General features: G+C 40.3%; 1 protein-coding gene across 1 annotated transcript in view; it reads right to left on the reverse strand.

The window, feature by feature from the left end:
- Positions 1 to 19551, reverse strand: part of ppp1cb (protein phosphatase 1, catalytic subunit, beta isozyme) — a 113828-nt gene that overhangs the window by 11895 nt on the left and 82382 nt on the right. Inside the window, exons 3-5 of the mRNA XM_072247203.1 lie at positions 9683 to 9913; positions 5083 to 5187; positions 3818 to 3889 (exon numbers count right to left, since the gene is read on the reverse strand). Coding sequence (XP_072103304.1) covers positions 3818 to 3889; positions 5083 to 5187; positions 9683 to 9913 — 408 coding nt within the window. The remainder of the gene's footprint in view (positions 1 to 3817; positions 3890 to 5082; positions 5188 to 9682; positions 9914 to 19551) is intronic.

The raw sequence follows: 19551 nt of genomic DNA on the forward strand, positions 1-19551 counted from the left end.
ATTGCTCAGAATCAAGTGATCTTGCCTGGTGTCTCAGGGGTGGGTGTACCTACACCTGCGCCACCCCCAACCTTGGCACTCCTTCTCTGCTACCTGTTCCACACCCTTCTGTGGAATTCCACCTTCACCATTCCTAACATCTTTTGCTCCCACCAGATTTACAAACTCGCTCTTCACTCCACATTAACAAATACAGTACCGTGCAAAGATCTTACGCACCCTAACTAGTGTGAGTATGTGAGATAGGTATATATGTGCCTGACTTTTGCACAGTACTGTATGTACTTTGATAACGAATTTAATTTGAAGTTTTGACCTTTTATATATTGTTGGTCCTCATCACTTGTGGCTTTAAATCCAAGCCAAATGCAGCGTGACAGAAGACTGCAATAGTTCAAGGAGGTAGTTCACTGCCCACCTTCTCAAAAACAAGTATAGTCTTACTAGCATCACTTTAATCCTGGACAACAAATGAAAACAAAAAAGGTATCACTGGCTTCTAGTCAGAATGTCAAATTTTAATACTAAAGAATTTGTTGGAACGTCAGATGGGTGAAAGGCAACAGGTTAACCTCACATCCTGTCACAACAGGAAGCTACTATACTGACCGACTTTCTTTACACCTTTTCTTGTCCCAAAGATCATCTTAAGCACTGCAAAGTCAGATCTATTTGGATGCAAGGAGGGAGGGAGCAAAGCACAAGCTGTCAAGACCTCTAGCAGATTAATATTTTAAAAACTAATTCCTGGCCTCAAGTTTCCTGAATGTCCGAAGTTTATTTTACATTAGTTGGCCTGAAGGCAATTTTTCAATTTGCATTGAGATTTGATAACTGTACTAAACAATTTAGTTTTGTATCAATTTTGTTCACTGTCAATTAATGTGGTGAAATTCTGTCAGCTGCAGAAAATACTGCCCAACATGCTGGTGCTCTGCTGTCGCTGTACAATGTTTTATTAAAAAACTGACGAAGGACAGTAATGCACGTTTCCATGGCGCAAATGAGATTGTTTGGGCTGCATATGTTTCTCAATGACCTCATTCCTTGGATGAATTCCTGCAGTGTAATCTGACCTTTTTTCCCCACCCTAAATGGGAAACCCATGTACTCTGTACAGTACAGACAGTTGGAACTACTAGCAGGCTACTGGTAAATGATGTTACCCATAAACATTTTTAAACAGCAATTTCAAAAAAGCAGGCTCCAACAGTAACATGACTTAATGACCATTGCATACCAGAATGCAAGTAACGCAGGAGAGGGAGGCTGCCTTTTAAGACCTTTTTTAGTCATCGAGTGATCTGTTCCCAAAGCAGAATTTTTTTTTGTTCAGATTCAGTGAAAACACGTCGATACCTTTACATCAAATAATCTTTTTTTATTTTCAGAGAAGTCTCTGTGTATCATTTCTCCATTTTCTGTTCAGAGCTAATGCTTGCTTTAAAACCCAAAGTCAAATCAACCTAAGATTAATTTAAAACAGAGCACTTTCCTTAGAGTAGATTGTAAAATACCTTATATTAACACAGAACAGATTAGTTTGATTTCATAGAAGCCACAACTACACATCCTTATTGATCAAAAATATTGACAGAAATGAGGTTGGCTGCTAGTTATAACTGGTAGAGGCCCTGAAGTGATACAAGTCACCTAGTTATGGATACTTATTATGCTTCTGTTTTCCTGCCAATTAGGAGTGCTCTCAATGGCAAGAGAATCATATATAACCATATAACAATTACAGCACGGAAACAGGCCATCTCGGACCTTCCAGTCCGTGCCGAACGCTTACTCTCACCTATATGTGTAAGATTTCAATTGTACTTTTAAATAAGTAGTTCATGTAAAGGCCATCAAACATGCAATGATTTTACAGTGAAACCAGGTCCTACTGATGTCAAAACTGCAAACACTGTCATAACGTAGTCACTTCAGACTGTCGCAAATACGAGGGGTGATTGATAAGTTCATGGCCTAAGGTAGGAAAAGTCAAGAAAACCTAGCAAATTTATTTTTTAACATAGTCCCCACCTACATGTACACACTTAGTCCAGCGATCGTGGAGCATACGGATCCCTTCTTTGTAGAAGTGGCCCACAGCAGGGGTGATTGATAAGTTCGTGGACTAAGGTAGAAGGAGATGAGTTATTAACCTCAAGCTTTCTGCATTATCACTCAAAGAGTTGAACTGCACATGCATGTAATGAGAGCGAGTTGGACCTCCAGGTAGTCCACAGCAGGAGTGATAGATAAGTTCATGGCCTTAGGTAGAAGGAGATGAGTTATACAACTCTTGTTACATGCGCGTGCAGTTCAATTCTGAGTGAAAATGCAGAAAGTTTGAAGTTAATAACTCACCTCCTTCTACCTTAGGCCACGAACTTATCAATCACCCCTGCAGTGGACTACTTTCTGGAGGTCAAAGCTGCTGATTTCTACAAAGAAGGGATCCGTATGCTCCACAACTGCTGGACTAAATGTGTAAATGTTGGAAAAATAAATGCGCTAGGTTTTTTAAAATTGACTCCTCTACCCTAGGCCACGAACTTATCAATCACCCATCGTATATCAATATCACAGTAGATTCAAGAAGCACTCTGAAGCGAGAGATTTGCAATATACAGTCTTCAGTTAATAGGTCATTACTGCACAGCATTTGGAGTACTTTGCTCTATGCAAACTAACTGATGCATTTCATGCAGGTTACTAGTGATCATATTAAAAAAGATGCTTTGAGATCAGGCAGCATTTGCATAAATAGGAAATGAGGCAGTTTCAGGTTAATAACTTCTCAGATCTTGAATGTTAGCTTTGTTTCTCCTTGCCCAGATACTGACTGATTTCCTGAGTATTTCTATCTTTATCTGATTTTACTTCACATTTCCAGCTTCTGTAATATTTTACTTTTGGTCTACTTAAATTTCTAACCTTGATATATCTAGGAGTCAAAAAAGGTTGTTTCTCTGTAACGTAACTGTTCCTATATCACCCGAAACCCCATAATAATTTTACAAGGTGGCACCGGCTTCCAAATACATGACTTAGATTACAACTAGTTCTCGCCATGTCTGAAGACAATGAAATTTTAGTTTGGGTTGATTTTGGTAAGTTAGGAAAGTGTTAAGCCCAACCTTAATCTTAGCCAGGGAGTTACATTATAATCATTATGTGAACACCAGCTTTAAAATGCAAAACTACAGATGATGGTGTGAGGTTACTTAATAATAACTAGAAAAAAAGACTCAGAGGCTAAATACGACAAAAACGTGCCAAAGTATTTTTTTAAATCTTGGCAAATTACTTGGAAGTTTTATTAGAGAGAAGTTTTAATTTGAACATTTTAATGAAAGTGAAAGTCGTCCATTGTATTGAATGGAAACAAGAGTGCAGAGGCTGAAATTTTGAGCAACAATCTGCTGGAGGAATTCAGCATTCGTGGGAAGGAAAGAAATTAACATTCAGATCAAAACCCAGCATTAGCACTGAACGGAGAGGGGGAGTGATTATAAATAGAGTGGGAAGTGGTTATTAAATGGTAGACTTTTCATATGCTGAAAATAGAGTCTAATCTAAATTATATAAGCAAGCAAAAAAATAATGCTGACAAAGACACATTTATAATCTGATAGTCACATTACAGATGTAACTAATTTGCTGATTTATTAAGCCCATTTCTGTGAACATTACACAAACATATTTGCTACTTTAATTCTGACTAGAACTAGCCTACAACTTATAGCTGAGCTGTATTTTTCGTTTTCAACCATCAAAACCACACAATATTAATGGAATTGGTTCAAGTGATGTTCTCTACCTGTGTCAGGAACATCTGTTGGTCTCATGATTCTGCGAATCTGCTCCATTGATTGCAAATCTGGTGACAGCCCTATAGAAAGGAAAATCACAGATCTATTACACAGTCAAAGGAGGTCCCTTGAGCAAAGACATGACATTTTGCCGTACAAAATACCAATTCAGTGAAGTCTCTGAACCAAGATTTTTTATCTAGTACTACAAATCTAGAGACCTCCCCATCCTAACCATGGACTACTACTGCTCCTACTTTGTTTTCAACAATCTAACTGTTGTCAATTGCTTTAATATACAGTTAATAATTAATATTCAAAGATATTATAATTACAATGTCTAGAAATTATACAATAATATGGTTCAAAAACTCAGACATTTAATTCACTGGCATACAGTACTGTCCGTTATCATCCGTCAAAAACACTTCAAAACAAAATCTAAACTGTTCTCCAGAATTACTGACGATCATAAATAGCATATCTATAACCAATAACTTTATATTCAAATAATCTTTGCCCATTGCTAGGATTTATTTCTAAAGCAGACAAGATAAAATGTATCCATAAAACCCAATTATTAGTTATCACTGTTATATAGATCATCTGTTGATTGAGATTGCCTAAAATTGCTCGAGTATTTTCTGAGAAAAACATGCCCAATATCTGGATTCAGTGCAAATTTGAGTAACTCTTGTTTCAGTTCTCTGACCATTTTCTTTCTGTAATACCTTAACCTGGATCTAAACAGTTGGACAAAGCAAAACACACATGAATATGCTGCAGTCATGCAAGCAAAATCCCTCAGCAATAATTTAACAAGGCTGCTTAAGTTACAATTTGGCTGTAACTAAGTACCTATATTTCACTAAGTTCAATATTTCCAGTTAGTTTTGCTGTTGCAATTTCCTCAACCAAGTTTCCCCTCATTAATTAGATTTTTTTTCAATGACTCAAGTATTTAAATGTGATAAACCTGAACTTCTATCCAACTGCATTTTAATTAGAGAAAGTCTAAACAAAATTAATTGCATAGCACTAATATTCCACGTTTGTCAATACAAAAGCTGAATTAGGAACCAAGATAGTAGAAGCTGCAACTAAATGGCCTTCTTGTCCCTTAGGGGATAAACTCCTAATCCTCACCAATAGCTATGCATGCTTAATTTCGCTACTGCAAATACATTTCCAAGACAAATTAAAATGGTTTGATTTCACAGTTAATACAAGGCATATCTGAAATTTGAATTCAAAGGCAAAGCTGGAAACTCACCCCCATGACAACAGAAAATTTTTTCATCCACAATGGCTGCAATTGGAAGACAGTTGAAGCAGTCTGTAAATGTCTTCCAGAGTTTGATATTAAAACGTCTCTTGCCTATGCAAATAATAAGACAGTTTGGGATATTAAATCATTAATATTAGGACAACTTTCCACAGCCCACATCCCTACCAGCCATGAAGAAAGCAACCCCATTCATTACTCTTATTCCATAGTCTTAAGAGAAGGCCGAGTGGTGACCTATAGAGAGATTTTAGTTCAGTTTTTGACAAGAGTTAACAGATACTTTCCTGACAGAAGAAATGAAAGCAAAAGAGTCTCTTGGTGTCAGTAGTAAGAGAGAATGTGTTGGGAGAACAATTTGTAAGTTGGTATAGAAAACTCGGTAAAGTTTATAAAGAATGAACAAGTTTCAGGTAGCCATATGATATGGCAAACACACAAGTGTAATTTAGCGTTTATTAGTGAGAAGTAACAAAATTTTTGGAAAAACAATATGGAATAATAGCACAAATTAAAGACACTATAATGAGTATAGTCTCAAATTATTGCAGACGATTAGTCAGTGGTTGGAATATTGGACTTTGAAAATAAGGAGTTAAACACAAGGCAAGGAAGTCATGCCAAACATCTACAAATTACTAATTATACACGAGCCAGGGTACTGTCCCCACTAAACTATGAGGATGATATTAAGCTCTGCAGAAAGCACAGGTGGTTTAACTGGGTGATAGCTACTGCAGTTGAGATGCTGGTGATCTGGAGAGTTAGGAAAACCTTGAATTTTGTTCCCACAGAGCAGAGAAGTTTAAACACAGACAAGTTATTTCAAGACGTGAGTTTTTTAAAAAATGGAAATGGGGGAAAAATAATGAAAAGGTCAACAATCAGATTTTCAACAAACTAATGAATTATACAAGAAACAAGATTTTCTTCATAAAAGGTGTGTTAAGCTCTGGAATGAACTACCTGAAAGAATGGTGGAATGACAGTACTCAAGAACTTTAAAAAAACTATAGATGCAGGCTTGTAAAGGGACAACTAGCAAAGTTGTGAGAAAAAAATGACATACAGATTGAAACCAGGCAGTTCTTTTTGAATCAATCTTCCCAAGTTACCCAATGGTGAAGTTCATTGTTCACTTCCGTAGGAAGGCACAGGGTAATTAATGTGGAAGGGAGCAGACAACTTAACACACTGATATACCTCCAAGCAACTGGATGCATAGCCCTATCAGCAGAGATTTGGAAGCTAGCCATCCGGTTCCTCTTTCTTCCCATGACATTTAGTTACATTAAATGTCATGGGAAGAAAGAGGAACCGAATGGCTAGCTTCCAAATCTCTGCTGATAGGGTTATGCATCCAAGAGGGCTGAAAAGGAGTGTCTACAGATAGATCAAGAGCTTGATATGTAAAGGTTATATTCTGATGCATGTGGTTTACAGGGAGCGTGAAATGCGCACAGCCAACAAACCATTGCACATTAGCCAACAAAAAAAAATGTATTGATACAAACTGTCCTAAAACAGAAAATAAATGACAAATTAAAAGAGTATGCCAACTTTCTGACTTCAAAAGTACTCCAATTAAGAGTTAATACTTCAGTGAAGGAAGGGATGGGCGCTGATGGATGCGTTCGTTGACAGGATTAACTCTTCACACACCTGTACTTGCCCAAACAGGAGCAAAGGATAGCAAACTAGGGGGGGGGGGAGGAAGAGGAGGGAGGGAGGGGGAGAGAGAGAGAGGGGGGGAGAGAGAGAGGGGGGGAGAGAGAGAGGGGGGGAGAGAGAGAGGGGGGGAGAGAGAGAGAGGGGGAGAGAGAGAGAGGGGGAGAGAGAGAGAGGGGGAGAGAGAGAGAGGGGGAGAGAGAGAGAGGGGGAGAGAGAGAGAGGGGGAGAGAAAGGAGGAGGGAAATGCACAACTCTATAGGGCTCACAAACTTTCTAGCAGCACTATGTAAGAAAAATATCATTTCATTGAAGAATAAAAGGATCACCTCCTAATGGGAAATGCCGAGTACATGGAGACTATAATCAGTGTGGAGGTGGAGTGTGGCAGAGATACCATTACTAAATGGGAGGTGCAAGGTGACAGACAATATATAATCACACAGTGGGACACAGTTGTAGATGAGGAACTGGGCACTGAGGAATGACAGGAAGAATAGTTTTTCCCAGAGCCAATTTAAAAATTACAACAATGATCTGCAGTTACACTCTGTCAAATGTCTATCAGCATCCCTGCAAGCTGACAGAAGTGAAAAGGATGGGGGGGGGGGGGGGGTGTGGTTCAAAGTAAATTTATTATCAAATACGTACGTCAGTAAATACAGTGAGATTCATTTTCTCATGGGCATTCAAAGTAATACAAGGAACACAATAGAATCAATGAATGGCTGCACCCAACAGAACGAACAATCAATGTGTAAAAAAGACGACAAAATGTGGAAATATGATAATAAGCAATAAACATCAAGAACATGAGATGAAGACTCCTTGAAACTGAGTCCACAGATAATGGGAACAGTTCAGTGATGGGGTGAGTGAAGTTGTCCCCTCTGGATCAAGAACCTGATGGTTGAGAGGTAATAATTGTACCTGGACCTGGTGGTGCGAGTCCTGAGGTTCCTGTACCTTCTTCCTAATGGCAGCAGTGAGAAGAGAGTATGTCCGGGATGGTGGGTGTCCCTGATGACGGATGCTGCTTTCCTGCAATAACGTTACTGCTTAATGGTGGGGAGGGCTTTACCTGTGACGGACTGGGCTGTATCCACTATTTTTTATAGGCATTTCTGTTCAAGGGCATTGGAGATTCCATACCAGACCATGATGCAACCAGTCAATATACTGTCCACTACACATCTGTAGAAGCCTGTCAAAGTTTTAGATGACATATCAAATCTCCACAAACTTCCAAGAGGAAGCCTTGCTTGGCTTTCTTTGTAAGGGCACTTATCAGGACTATCCTCTGAAACAGCAATGAGGAATTTGAAGTTGCCGACCCTCCCCACTTCTGATCCCCTGATGAGGACTGGCTCGCGGAACTCTGGTTTCATCCTGCTGAAGTCAATCATCTTCTTGGTCTTGCTGACATTGAGTGAGAGGTTGTTGCTGTGACATCACTCAGCCAGGTTTTCAATCTCCCTTCCTTTATGTTGATTTATCACCACCTTTGATTCAGCCAACAGTGGTGTCATCAGCAAACTTAGATATGGTGTTGGAGGTGTGCTTAGCCTCACAGTCATGAGGGTAAAGTGAGTAGAGCAGGAGGCTAAGCACACATCCTTATGGTGTACCTGTGCTGATGGAAAATGTGCAGGAAATGTTGTTGCCAACCCAAACTGACTGGGGTCTGCAGCTGGAGAAACTGAGGATCCAATTACACAAGGAGATATTAAGGCCCAGGTCTTGAAGCTTTTGGATTACTTTTGAGGGGATAGTAGTATTCAGCTGTAGTCAATGGAGAGTATCCTGATGTATGCACCCTTGTTGCTCAGATGTTCCAAGGTTGAGTAAAGAGCCAATGAAATGGCAGCTGGTGTTGATATGTTGCAGTGACAGGCAAATGGGAGCAGATCCATGTCACTTCTTAGGCAGGAGTTGATACATTTCATCACCAACTTCTCAAAGCACTTCATCACACTGGATGTAAGTGCTGCTAGATGATGGTCATTGAGGCAGGTTACCACGTTCTTCTTGGGTGCCAGTATAATTGAAGCCTGTTTGAAGCAGGTGGGTACCTCAGACTGCCAAAGCGAGAGGTTAAAGGTAACAGTGAACACTCTAGCCAGTTGATCAGCACGGTCTTTAGTATCCAGCCAGATACCTCACCTGGGTCAGAAGCTTTCTGTGGATTCACCCTCCTGAAGGATGCTCTCACATCAGCCTCAGAGACTGTAATCAGTGGCTGTGGGAGCTCATGAAGGTGCTTCCATGTTTTGATGGTTAAAAGGCATTTGATGAGCATAAAAGGCATTGAGCTCATATAGGAGTGAAACCTTGTTGTCACCTATGTCGTCTGGTTTGTAGGTGGTGGTAGTAGTAGTAGTACTCAAGGTCTGCCATAACTGTCCAGCATCCTTCAGTGATTCAAGTTTGCTCCTGAATTGCCACTTCACATATGAGTTTCACATTGCCAACTGAGGTCTCCTTGTCACATGGACAAAGCCAGTGAACTCCTGGCTTTCAGCCTGTCCTGATACAAGGACACAAGGACAGATTCCAGGCGGTGGGTGATCCAGTATGATCTGGCCCACTTTCATTTCCATGTTTTCTGCCTTTTGGGATTTGGGCTGCATTATGAACTTTTACAGCATCAAATTTTGCTAATTTTGTTTGCCAAGTATACAAGTGAACTTTCCGTTTTATATAAACTTTTTTTGGATTACTTAATAAATCTGCTAAAACCAATTTAAATAAAATTAAGCCTTTTTACTGCAAAATGGAATCAGTCACATTATACAGTTACAAAATATACAGTATCTTTAAGAAATAACTTTTCCCTCCAAAATATTTACATTGTTTTATTTGAACTCTTCTCCCCAGACCTTATAAAATGTGCAGGTATTATATTTAGCCAAATACTCACACTCATCGTAGAACCCATAGATACGATTGATGCTGGCGCACTCATGATTTCCTCGCAAAAGGAAGAAATTTTCTGGGTATTTGATCTTGTATGCTAGGAGAAGGCAAATGGTCTCTAGAGATTGCTTCCCCCGATCTACGTAATCTCCCAAGAACAAGTAGTTTGCTTCAGGTGGAAACCCTCCATATTCAAACAACCTCAGAAGGTCTGTGTACTGTCCATGAATGTCACCTAAGGGATAAAAAGTTAAAAATTTACTTTCTCTTAATTCCCATTTAATATACTGTGTCATTTTTATCTTTATAGAATTAATATTAGAACCATAAATAGAAGGAGTAGCCATCTAGCCTGTTAAGCATTGAATAAGATCATAGCTGATATGGCCATGGGTGCAGCTCCACTTCTAGGACATTTCACCGTGACCCTAAATTCCCTGATATGCAAAAACCTGTGTCTTAAATATATTTAATGAGGTAGCCTTTAAAATTTCCCTTGGTAGGAAATTCCACAGATTCACTACTCTCCGAAAAGCAGTTTCTCCTCATCTCCATCTTAAATCCATTCCTCTGAATTCTGAGATTATGTACCCTATTTCTAGTCTCACTAATGAGTGGAAACAACCTATCTGAACAATTCCCCTCATAAATTTATGCTTCAATAAGAACCCTTCTCAGTCTTCTGAATTCCAGTGAGTATGGTCCCAAGCAACTCAATCTCTCCTATTAGGTTAAACCCCTCATCTCCAAATCAACCTGATGAACCTCTTCTGCACTACCTCCTAAGCCAGTATGTCATTCCTCAATGTTTCAAAGTACATTTCAAAGTGTATTTAACAGTGTATGTATACAGTTTACAATCTGAAATTCATCCTCTTCGCAGAAGTCCATGAAACAAAGAAACCCCATAAAGCAAAGCCCTGAAGACCTCTTCCCCGCACCAGCAAAAGCACCGACCCCTCCCCAAAACCCCAAATTGCACGCAGCAGCATGAGAGTCCATTGATCCAGAGTTCAAACTACAGTTCGCCAACCAGCACTTCAGTATCTCAGACAAGTTCTCTCTTTCCCGTGAAGGACAGAGGGGTCACTCCTGCAACAAGAGTGGAGACCAGCAACTCACTGTTCCAATGTTACAAACATTTACGTTGTTTCTCCAACCGCATATAGCTCTCCAGGTGTTGCCTCACCAGTACCCTGTACAGTTACAGCATGACCTCTCTGCTCTCAAGTAATAAAGGTCAACATTCCATTTTCTTTCTTGATAACCTATTGCATCTGCAAACCAACCTTTTGCAGTGCATAAAGACTCAGCACAACAGCATGCTTCAATCTTTCACTGATGTTTTATTTTCCTTTCCAAAGTGGATGACCTCGCATTTACTGACATTGCATTCCATCTGCCAGACCCTTGCCCATGCACTTAACCTATATCTAACCCTCTGCAGACTTACTGCATCCTCTGCACAATCTGCTTTTCCACTTAGTGTCATCAAACTTAAGATTCACTACACTCAGTTATCTCTTCCAAACCGTTAAGGTATATAGTAAACAGGTGAAGCCCTCCACCAACCCTTGCAGCACTCCACTCACCACTGTTCAAAGAAACATCCATTTATCCCAATTCCTACTGGTTAACCAATCCTCTATCTTTGCTAATACTTTACCCCCACTCCATGCATCCTTAACTAATGGTCATGCAGGATCTTATTGAGTGCCTTTTGGTAATCCAAGATCCACAGATTCTCTTCCACTCATTATATGCTCCAGTCAGCTTGGCAAACAGGACCTGCTCTTAGATTGAACCACTTCTATCTAGATGTCTCACTAATTCTTTCTTAAAGCATTTCCCAACTACAGACATTAAGGTAACTCGCCTATAGTTAGCCACTTTTTGTCCACATCCATTTTTAAACAAATGTGTGACATCGTCTTCCAATTTGCCAGGACCTGCCCAAAGTCCAAATAATTTTGGTAAATTATCACACTATAACTTTTGTCATTTCTTTCAGTACCTGGGATACATCCCATCAGGATTAGGGAACTTGTCTACCTTTAGTGCACGAGTTTGCTCATCACGGCCTCCTTAATGACAGTGATTGTATTAAGATCCTCACCTATTGTATTGAATAACATCTCTATTTGGCATATTTTCAGTCTTAAATAATGACATCAAACAGTACAAAAAAGAAGCTGGCTCTTCAGCCTATGATTTTTGCACTGAACACTATGCCAAATTAAAACAAAACCTCTTCTGCTTGCACATGATCCAAAGCCCTCTATTCCCTGCATTTTCACATGCTTTCTAATAGCCCCTTAATGCTACTATGATAAACATTCTTCCTGGAAACTCAATAAATCTTCTACTCCTTACTTTAAACACATGACTGTTATTCATAAATAACTATTAGAAAAAGTTTCTCACTATATACTGCATCTGGTGCTCCAGATGCGGCCTTCTACATATTGGCGAGACCCGCCGCAGACTGGGAGATCATTTCACTGAACGTCTACGCTCTGTCCGTCAGAGAAAGCAGGATCCCCCAGTGGCCACACATTTTAATTCCACGTCCCATTCTGCTATGTCCATCCATGGCCTCCTCTACTGTCAAGATGAAGCCACACTCAGGTTGGAGGGACACCTTATATTCCGTCTGGGTAGCCTCCAACCTGATGGCATGAACATCGACTTCTCTAACTTCCATTAATGCCTCTCCTCCCCTTCTTAACCCATCCCTTATTTATTATTCCCCCCCTTTCTTTTTTCTCCCTCTGTCCCTCTCACTATATCTTCCTCTGGTGCTCCCCTCCCCCTTTCTTTCTCCCTAGGCCTCCCGTCCCAAGATCCTCTCCCTTCTCCAGCCTTCTATCCCTTTTGCCAATCAACTTTTCAGCTCTTGGCTCCATCCCTCCCCCTCCTGTCTTCTCCTATCATTTCGGATCTCCCCCTCCCACTTTCAAATCTCTGACTATCTCATCTTTCAGTCAGTCCTCACGAAGGGTCTTGGCCCAAAACGTCGACTGTGCTTCTTCCTATAGATGTGGCCTGGCCTGCTGTGTTCCACCAGCATTTTGTGTGTGTTGCTCACTATTTAATGCTCCTTTTCCTTGTGTACACTTTAATTAGGTCTCTTTTCAGACTCCTAAGGAAAACAATTCATCCCATCAGTTTCTTCAAATTGCTGAAACACTGCATACCAGGCAACAATCAAGTGAATTCCGTCTGCACTTGCTCCATTGTAATTGTACCCTTTGTTTAATCTGACAACACGTATAGCACACAATACTCCAGTTGTGGTCTGACCAATGTTGCACCATAAATTTACTGTGAACTTTAACCTCCCTGCTCTTATGTTTTATGCCAGCTAATGAAGGCAGGCAAGACATATACTTTTAAAGGCCTCATCAATCCATGCTGCAGTTTTCAGTGATGTGTGCACCAAGAAATTCTGCTTCACAATGCCCCCGAAATGATCATCCTTTTTCTTGTTCCCAAGTTCTATCCATATGGCCATCAGGAACATAAGCCTGGTGGCAACCAGCTTCTTCCACTTTGCTATCTGATTTCTAAATGGACATTGAAACAATGAACACTAGCTCACTACTTTTTTTTATTTCTGTTACTTCATACTACTTATTTTAACTTAACTAGTTAATGGACATATATATACAATGTAACTTAGTTTTTTCCTCTATATTTATCATGTATTTCATTGCACTGCTGCCACAAAGTTAACACATTTCCTGACTTATGCTAGTGATATTAATCTGATTGATTCATTTGAAGGAATTTCCAAGACATTCTTCTTCCTTAATGAAACAATGTATTCCTTCATTAATACTGCAAAACCTCATTTTACACTCCTCCCTCCTTGCCCCACAAAGTTTCCTCTTGAAGAGTCTGTACCATAGAACATTGAGCAGTCAGCTCCTGTCAATCTCTGTGACATAGTCCCTCCCATACGTTAACCATTGTTTAAAGTTTATCATCCTTGTTAGGCTGCTTCTGCTCCAACCTTGCACCCATACCACAGGCTGGGGAAATTCCTCTGTTGTGTATGTTGTCCTATCCTGCCATATATTTTGAAAAATGCCATCTTGGGATCTTGCAGGTGCACATTATGTGAGTTGCAATTCAAAACTAGATCTTGGGTTTATTTATAGTGATTTTTTAATTTTAGCTGAACTTTAAAATGGTTGCAATATATTCTAATTCAAGTGCTGGATGACTAATTTAAACATGTCATTTGTTTCAGTTCTTTAGAGAACAGTCTTTCACAGGGCCAGTAAGTTAGATGAACAGTAATCACAACCAACATGATGGTAGTACCAAGTGAACTAAACTAGTCCATCCAGCTGCTATACTATAGAGTGACACCAGATAGTAATTTGCTCTGCAATGACTATTTATGGGAGATTCTTCAAACTGTAATCTGTGGTTGATTGCCAATAACACGCCAAAGGGCAATGGTCACCAAAAATAAGCAAATTCATCGCAGTGCAATCTTATTTGATTTCATGCCTCACCAATACTTAGATGCAGTTTTACATCTTCATGTATACTAAGCTACATACAAAATTTACAAAAGCCTGCATAATTTATTTTAAGAAAAATCAAGTGCAAAGCATCAGTACTATTACCTGTATTTTACATTAACATTTATATTTGGTGTTAGATGAGCAGCATAATTAGCAAGCAAAATATTCATTCCATTAAATTCAGAGTCATTTTGGTGACACTTTTTAGTGACACCATAGACAGCTGTAAAGTTAGAAATATGCTTGCTATGTGTTGCCTGTAGTTTGTTGCAGTTTCTGATTTCAATGAGTGCAAAGGGCTTAGATTTGTAAATGCAACACTGAAGCATTCATAAGGTGGAAGCCCTCATTACGTGGGGTAATTTATGAGGTGGATAAAAGTTTAAGGCTGTTAAAAACATTGCGACCTCTGCACATGATGAAGCCAACTCCAACTCCACAAATGCCAGAAACCACTGGGAGACAGAAGTTGAAGCCAAGCATGCTGCTAGAAGGAGACAAACAAGTTGCCCAATTTGGTCTATTATGCAAATTGCTGATATGCAAACAAAAAGCAAATTCATCCAGGTGCTCCCTATGTAGCAAAATGATCCAAAACCCACTTTAAAACATTTGGCTTTCCCTTAGAATCTGGGTCAGAAAACTAGATCAAATTCGCGACGTAAGCAGATACTAGCATCGCTATAAATAAGGCTGAGTAATTGATGAGTCATCGGTACCCATCTGCACATATTAGTGAATGTGCTGCTTGAGCATCTTAGGATGCACTGTGGCAAAGCACATTTCATGATTTGTTGCAGTGTGCCAGCTGGAACAGGTCACTAGTTCACTAAGTTGTGCTCACAAGCTAACCACTCCATTACATGTGTAATGGAGCATGCATATCCAAGTGTCTTTCTGTGATTACTGTGTGTCTTGGACTTGGCTATGGAACAGCAGATCTATTTGAAGCAAAGAATTTTCTTTCTCAGACTGCAACAGTACAGATTCCATTATCTCTCTCACCAATGAAGTTAAAGCTAACTGGTACCTGGTCATTGGCACTTGTTTGGCTCTTCCTTTTTAAACATGGGAGTTGCATTAATTCCTCTCAGGAACATCTGGCATGGTCTGATCATCTATCTCACTGCATCTGCCTCCTCTGTTCAATACCTGATTAAGCATTAAATTCATTTCTTTAAAAAGTCTTTTTCAGGGTGTAGACACCATTAGCAAGCACCACAACCACAACACAGCCCCAAGCACCCTCAGTTTCTAAAATCATTTGTGATATGCAGGAATTCTCAAGAACACCTGACCACCTGACAGGGCCTACACCAGAGAGCTTGCAAATGAATCTATAGAATTACAATAAAATTGCGATTTTGGTTTGCATTTTTCTGGATTTAGAAAAAGGAGGCAATGAAGATGTACACTGATTGCAAAGGTATGGTTATCAGTGCTCCTGTGCACCTGCTTTGAGGAAATGAAAACCTAATACACAAATGCACCGATAAAGAAAGAAACCACTAGGTGCCTAGAGACCTCCACCCCCCGCTCCCCTCCCCCCCCACCGGTATGAGAGTTAGCGAGCCTGGAGTCAGAGGTCCAGAAGTCGAGGCCTGATGGCCAAAGCCCTGGGTCTGCTAGTCTACTGGAGCAGTTGGAGGTCAAATGTCTGCAAGTCCTCGAGTTCAATGGGGGCTGGAGGCCCAAAGGAAGCCTGTCCTGGGATTGGAGGACTGCCTGTACATGAGTGGGAGGGAGGGAGGGAGGGAGGGAGGAAAGGATTGTTTTGCTATTATTGCTTGGTTGCTGACATGGTGCTGAGAAATGAAAGTTTTTGGGCCAAGTTTCTTTTCCATGATTCCCATGTAGGTATTTGAGCTGGAGAACACTTTGCTGCTGATGAGTAAGGTGCTTAGAAATCAAACATCTTAATTAAGGTGACACCTGCACTGGGTAGGTCCTGATTGCTACGTTTGATGTACCATGCGCATGGCCTCTTTATTCTTGGACAAAGACATTACTGCAAAACTGCACCATCAAGCCAGTCATGCTCAAACCAACTTCCCCAACTTTTCTGCAAAGAGAACAGCTAATAGTTTGTACATTCTTTGCTGCTGCTTGCTTATAGTTCTCTGTATAGGGACGTGTAGCCGAATAGACCTCAACCAGGTCCAGCAGACTCCATCACTGAACCTGTCCACATGAACCACACAAGAAATAGCATATGGCAATCACCAGGTGATGACAGCCATCTTCCCACATGGACTACTACATGGTTGGGATAAGTTATGTGATGGTGCACCCAGGAGTAGTGCTCTATTTTAGCCTGTCCCCTTCAGGGCCACTTCCTGCTGGACAAAGTGACCCCCTGAGAGATTACATTGGACCTTTTTATTAACACATATTAGGTGAAAAGCACTGGACAGGCATGCGGCACTTTCTTTCAGGGTCTCACATACTACCATCTCCTTCTAATGATACTATAATCAACCCAGAAACAAGATCAACTCTGATTTTTATATTCACTCACTTAAATTGTTTTATGTATTGCTAAAGCTCTATTGTACAGGCCACAGGCAATAACAACCAGCACCCCATCCACATGAGCCAACAAACAGCCCTGGTGGACTAAGAAAAAGAGTGGCAGAGAAATACTGCCAAGGAAGCACATGTAACCTTTTAAAAACTTACTCCTTGCGCATCTGGGAAGAATGCTCTCAATGTTGGATTGTTTTCTCTTGAGCAGGATCAGAAGGAAGACCTGATAAAATTGTCTAAAATTATGAGACATGGATAAGGTAGAAATGTCAAACACAAGAGGCAAAAGGGCGATGTGCAGAGGCAGATTTGATGTAAATTCCAAAGAGTGGTAGGTGCCTGGAATATATTAGAAGCAGATTTGATGGTGGCATTCAAGAGACAGGCCCATGGATACGCAGACAGAAGGGATTAGTTCAATTTAATTTTGCATCATGCTCAGTATAGACATGGTAAGACCAAGGACCTGTGATACTGTACTGTTTTATGTGTCAACCTTTTTAAAAAAAAATCTCCCTTTGTGAGCAGCTTACTCAGGGGTACATCTCCTCAGAAAGCAAATAACAACCATCTTGATTCTGACAAATTTATGTTGCAGTTTTATTTTTGTTGCACTTTTTAAAGCATGAGTTTAGTAATAAATATAGTGCCTATAAGTATTCACCCCCTTGGAAGTTTTCATGTTTTATTGTTTTACATCACTGAATATCAGGGGATTTAATTTGGCTTTTTTTGACAGTGATCAACGGAAAAGTGACTTCTCTGCCAAAGCAAAAACAAATCTCTACAAAGTGATCTAAATTACAAACACAATACACAAAATTGTTGGTTACACAAGTTTTCAACCCCCCCCCCTTTAATATGACACACCAAATCATCACTTGTGTAGCCAACTGGTTTTAGAAGTCATAATTAGTTAAATGGAGATCTGTTTTTGGAGACCTGTGTGCAGTCAAGGTGTTTCAATTGATTGTAGTAAAAATACATCTGTATGTGGAAGGTCCAGCTGCTGCTGAGTAAGTATCCTGGCAAAACTACACCATAAAGACAAAAGAACACTCCAAGCAGCTCAACTAAAAAGTTATTGAAAAGCACAAGTCAGAAGATGAATACAAGAAAATTTCTGAGTCACTGAATATCCCTTGGAGTACAGCTAAGTCAATCATCAAGAAATGGAAAGAATATGGCACAGCTGTAAATCTACCTAAAACAGGCAGTCCGCAAAATCTGAGTGACCCTGCAAGAAAGGGACGAGTGAGGGAGGCCAGCAAGAGACCTATGACAACTCTGGAGGAGTTACAAGCTTCAGTGGCTGAGATGGGAGAGACTGCGCATACAACCGTTCAGAGTACTTCACCAGTTGCAGATTTTTGGGAGAGTGGCAAAAAGAAAGCCACTCTTGGGGAAAAAACTCACAAGAAATCTCGGCTAGAGTTTGCCAGAGGCATGCGGGAGACTTTGAATTCAGCTGGAAGGCTCTTGTGGTCTGATGAAACCAAAAATGAGTTTTGGGCCATGAGAATAAACACTATGTTTGGCATAATCCAAACACCACGCATCAGAAACACACCATCTCCACTGGCTGCATCATGTTGTGGGGATGCTTCTCTGCAGCAAGCTCTGGAAGGCTTGTGAAGGCAAAGGGTAAAATGAATGCACCAGATATAGAGAAATCCTGTTGGAAAATCCAATGCAGTCTGCAAAAGAACTGAGACTTGGGAGAAGATGTGTTTTCCATTCAATGACCCCAAGCACAAAGCCAAAGATATACAGGAATGGCTTAAAAACAAAGTTTGTCCCCGAGTGGCCAAGTCAGAATCCAGACCTCAATCCAATTGAGAGTTTGTGGCTGGGGGACTTCCGGTAGCGCTCATGGAGTGAAGTCGCGTTCTTCACTCGCTCCATTACCTCTGAGTTTTTCTTCTTATGATCAGCTATATTTTAATTAACCATTAAGGCATCGACTTTTATAATAATTTGAAACAAATTGGGCTCTTTGATAATCGGATGCGTTTAAGGTCTGCTATGTCTAAGAATGGAAAAAACGGGAAGGACGGCAAACCTCCGGGTAGACTGAAAGGTACCAATTTCCCTCCGACTGAACCACCGGTGACTTTGAAAGCTATATCGGAGCTAATTCAAAGGGAAATTTCAACCTCTATTACGGAGCTGATTCGTGAGGAAATTTCAATTAGTTTCCAGAAAATTGCCGATTCAATCAAGAAGATACAAATATCTATTACGGAACATCAGTCGGCTATATCTGATCTTCAAAAATCCACGCAACAAAGTGAGCTCAAGATGGAGAAAATCGAAGAAACAATTAATGTAATGAAGAAGAAACTCGACTTTCTGACCTTTAAAAACTCTGACTTAGAATCCAGAATGCGACGGCAGAATCTTCGAATGATTGGGGTGCGTGAAGCTGTTGAATCTGATAACCCTATGAAGTATTTTTCTCAACTTTTAAACGATGCATTTCCTACTGTATTTCCTGACCAACCACCATTATTGGATCGTGTTCACAGAGTTCCATCATACTCGCTTAGGTCAGATAAACCTCGACATGTCATTTTACGTTTTCATTACTTTCAAGACAAGGAGAAACTGTTTCGTTTCGTTCGATCTAAAGGTTATATTGATTTTCTGGATCTTAAGTTCCAATTCGTGGAGGATTTCAGTAAACCAATCCGGGATCAACGGGTTCGTTACAGATCTGTGATGTCAGAACTCTACAAGATGGATTTAAAACCAGCGCTGCTTTACCCTGCACGTCTAAGGATTCGTACGTCGGATGGAGCCCTCCGCT

This window comes from Mobula birostris, chromosome 2, assembly GCF_030028105.1.
Source record: "Mobula birostris isolate sMobBir1 chromosome 2, sMobBir1.hap1, whole genome shotgun sequence".
NCBI classification, from domain to species: domain Eukaryota; kingdom Metazoa; phylum Chordata; class Chondrichthyes; order Myliobatiformes; family Myliobatidae; genus Mobula; species Mobula birostris.